Source organism: Brachycentrus maculatus, unplaced genomic scaffold (genome assembly GCF_059751285.1).
Source record: "Brachycentrus maculatus isolate JH-2025_06_01 unplaced genomic scaffold, ASM5975128v1 h1tg000855l, whole genome shotgun sequence".
NCBI classification, from domain to species: Eukaryota; Metazoa; Arthropoda; class Insecta; order Trichoptera; family Brachycentridae; genus Brachycentrus; species Brachycentrus maculatus.
Window position 1 is genome coordinate 146,095 of NW_028281582.1, and position 3,906 is coordinate 150,000.

The 3,906-nt window shown below is 36.5% G+C and overlaps 1 protein-coding gene across 1 annotated transcript in view; it reads right to left on the reverse strand.

Annotated features, from left to right (window-relative positions):
• LOC148300005 (membrane-bound alkaline phosphatase-like) overlaps positions 1–3,906 on the reverse strand; it is a 4,886-nt gene continuing 980 nt past the window's right edge. Inside the window, exons 2-5 of the mRNA XM_088275401.1 lie at positions 3,892–3,906; positions 1,745–2,251; positions 973–1,284; positions 1–188 (exon numbers count right to left, since the gene is read on the reverse strand). The exon at positions 3,892–3,906 is cut by the window's right edge and continues 178 nt beyond it. Coding sequence (XP_088131527.1) covers positions 1–188; positions 973–1,284; positions 1,745–2,251; positions 3,892–3,906 — 1,022 coding nt within the window. The remainder of the gene's footprint in view (positions 189–972; positions 1,285–1,744; positions 2,252–3,891) is intronic.

The window sequence follows — 3,906 nt, forward strand, 5'->3', positions numbered from 1 at the left end:
TTAGTCACAATGGCTCAGAGATTTGTCAAGACATGTGGCATAAGTGATCATGTGTGGAATGGACGACTGCTCGTACACTCCAGAGAAGAGGTGCTCCCAAGGACCCTTGGCGAACACGGCTACGTCGTCCCCTCCATGGGTTTCTGAACTCAGTGGTACTAGTCCTGGCGATCGGAACCTATCGGCGTCTGCAAAAATTTCAAAAATCTTTTATTTCATTCTTAGCCTTTGAAATAAGCGCGTTGCAAGAGCCCGAGTGAGGACCTACCATCAGATCCATGATAGTTCATAAGGAATTCTCAAGAGAGATGGTATCATACATGATAAAAATAGTGAAGAACATTGGTACCATAAAACAAGCTAGGACACAAAATGCGGAACCCTCTTCTAGTGGAATGGAAGGTCTGTTGACGACAGTCAGCAGTCCGGCTTCTCCTGAGGAGTTTTACGTTGTTTCCTCCCAGCAATGAGCAAATGCTGATAAGTATCTGATTAGCCCACACTAGATTATCCATCCTGTTCCCGACACAGATAAAAATAAAATATTTATGTTTTAAATAGAATAAAAAAAATCAATTGATGATCTATAAACACTGTACATAATATGCAAGGTAAATACTAAATGCAACACACCCATTCAAAAAAAGCTTTTAAGATGCAGCTTCGACACAAATGGCATAATCGAAGGAAATCATGGTAAGTGACATTACTCGTACGAGTATATGAGAAAGGACATTGGGAAGAAACATCCTGTGAAAGAAGAAGAAATCCATACTCGTACAATTTTTTAAAGCTTTCGCCAAAGCGTACGAATGGTGAACTTTACAAAAGAATATGATGGTGATCACTTGCCAGAAGCCAGCCAAATGTTATTTCCTTAGCCCTGTGATACCTTATTTCATATGAAAAGAACAATATATGTTTCATTTCAATTGAGACACTTATTATACTCGCATTAAACCCATAACTTACTAAAGTTCTCTTTTGCGACATCCACTCTATTCCCATTGACTTCCTTCCTGTATCCTGGTCCATTAGCATAACTGAGAGTCATGTACTTGAGTCCATCAGACGCTGATCCTGTGCTCGCTCCATTGATCTGGTTTCCTCTGCTGGCGTATCCATTCAGAGACATGGTATGCGCATGATCTGACGTCACCACTATCAATGTTTCCGTAAGGTTGACCATGGACAGAGCCTTGGTTACCCCTTTGGCAAACTCGACTGTTTCATCGAGGGATATTTTAACATACGTAGAGTGGTGAGCATGGTCGATTCTACCTCCTGCAAAATAATCCAAATAGATCAAGGACTTTTTATTAATATCGAAACATAGAAAATCTGGGCATTTGTTTAAGATCTTCCACGGGCTTATTGAAGTAATAACTTTATGCACAGACCCAGAATTCTATATTAATTTGTCAATAATTCATCTTAATTGAGATAGCTCGTAAACAAATATTTTTGAATAATGATTGGACGTACTCAAAAATAGTGGTTTTTTTTCGTGTTTAAAAAATACGAAACTATTAAAAGGAATAAGTTTTTCTTACACATTATCAATCAATATCAGATCAGTTTTAATAATATTGCTCAACCACAAAGAATGTCATGAAAATGCAGAGAATATTGTTCTACAATTTAATGATTATGCTTTCCAAATAAATACAGTGAGTGTAAAAAATAATTGATTTTAAACAAAAATTAATAATTAAGCCTCAAAATTTCATATTTGTACACATACCTTCTGCAAAGAGGAAGTAACCATTGGTGTCTTTAGACAAAACCTTAATTGCTCCCTCTACCATTTCTGCGAAAGAAGGCTCTTTATCATCTTTGACATCCAGGTTGTACAGGCAGTGGTCTGATTCAAACAAACCCATCAAGTATTCAGTATTGGCACTAATGTTCAACAGCTGATTCCTGTTCCACACATACTGGTAAGGTCGATTGGTAGCAGCCTTCTGGGTTTGCCATTCGGTGATCAAATTTCTACCATCAGTGCGTCTTCCATATTTTCCTTCTTCGTCCAGAGTTGTAGTTGTCAACATCGTTCTTCTACCACCTCCGAGGATGACCTTGAACTTGCTTCCTGGATCTCCGTGGATGAGCTGGTGTGCGATGTCTCTGCAGGCCAAGGGGTCGAACCCTGCACTCTTCAGGTCAGCATCAGTCTCCCACCCCCTTGCAGCTGTGTGGGCATAAGCTCCAGCTGGAGAAGCATGTGTGACTCGCGTTGTTGTTACAATTCCTAAAAATATTCATATTTAAAAAATGGAAAAAATTTTCCATGTATAAACATTTTTTTCAAAGAGAAATATTTGTGTTATTATCATTAACACAAATATTTCAATTTCATATTATTTCTGTGGTGAGCCTAAGCGGATCATTATTAGAAATAGGTATCAAATTGTGAAAGAGTGGGTTTGAATTGAGAAACTCTGACTTAAGAGTCCGCGACACTAACCACGGGACCACAACCCGACACTATATAACAATGTATAAAAAATAAAATGGATATCTATTTTATTTTTTAAACTTTTTAATAAAGCACTTATGTGTCCTATGTTATCATAGGACGCAGAGAACTTGTTCATATTTTGAACCAGAATCTTCGTCAAATGATGTCTAGAGGAAAACCAAAGAATTCACAGATACCGCAGAAAGAAAACATAATTCTTTTTAATAGATTTATATTATCCACTGACACTTCGTGATGGAATTGCATTTTTAATTTATTATTAGATTAAAACCAATATTTTTAGCTTTTCCACTTTTTTATTTGACCAGCGACCGGGTTTCGTCGTTACCGACATCATCAGACTGATGATGTCGGTAACGTCTGATGGTACCAGTCTGATGATGTCGGTAACGACGAAACCCGGTCGCTGGTCAAATAAAAAAGTGGAAAAGCTAAAAATATTGGTTTTAATCTAATAATAAATTAAAAACATAATTCGAAAGCATGGCCTAGATGAAGTTGCTCATGACAGAACGACCTACAACCTAAAGACGAAGAGAGCAGACACCAACAAAGACGATAAGTTAGAATGGAGTCAGGAAGAAGTGACTTTTTTGCAAAGCAAAGCACTAAAATATAGCAAACGGGTATCCGTTTGCTATATTCCGGTCCCAAAATTCGCATCGTAAATTTAATTTATTGCTCTTTCTTTACTCAGGCGATTCACATATCCAAACTGTCTCAACACACCTTTCTTAAATTTATCAATATTGCAATAAGAATGCTTACATCGGCTTTGCATATTTTCCTTATCACCATTCGAACATTTATCGTACATCGTTTCGCCACGCATTTCACTCACTCTTTTCAACAACGTCATAAATCAAAAAACTTGATTTTTCAGGAGATCGTTTTTAAAGCTTAAAAATATAAAACAATGTATTGAAAAATGAATATCAAGCCACTTATTCAACTTTTTACTGTGCAACAGATCTTTTTAAGTAAAACCTGTTCTCCATTTGAAAAATATTTAGTATTTAAAAAAAAATTTAACAATATCTTTTCTTCAAAATGCAAAAACAACACATTCCGCCCTGTAGCGAGTAAATATTAAGTTAAAAATATGCCACTTTTGCTAGGATAAAGTTCATTTTCTGGGAATTCCGAAATATGCACTGAAAATTGTCGATTTTTGATATATGACGTTGTTGAAAGGAGTGAGCGATTTGTGTACCATTACACAACAACGAAATGTTTTAAAAAAGCTTCTGATTTTTCTGAGCATTCTTCGACAGAGCCACATGTCAAATGCTTCCAGTCTGTTAATGAAGTTGACTTTCAAGGTCCAAGTTTCACAATCATACATCAAAACAGACCACACGAAGCATTCGATCATTCTATACCCTAATTAATATGTTCAAATAATATACCGGCACTTCGTCCAT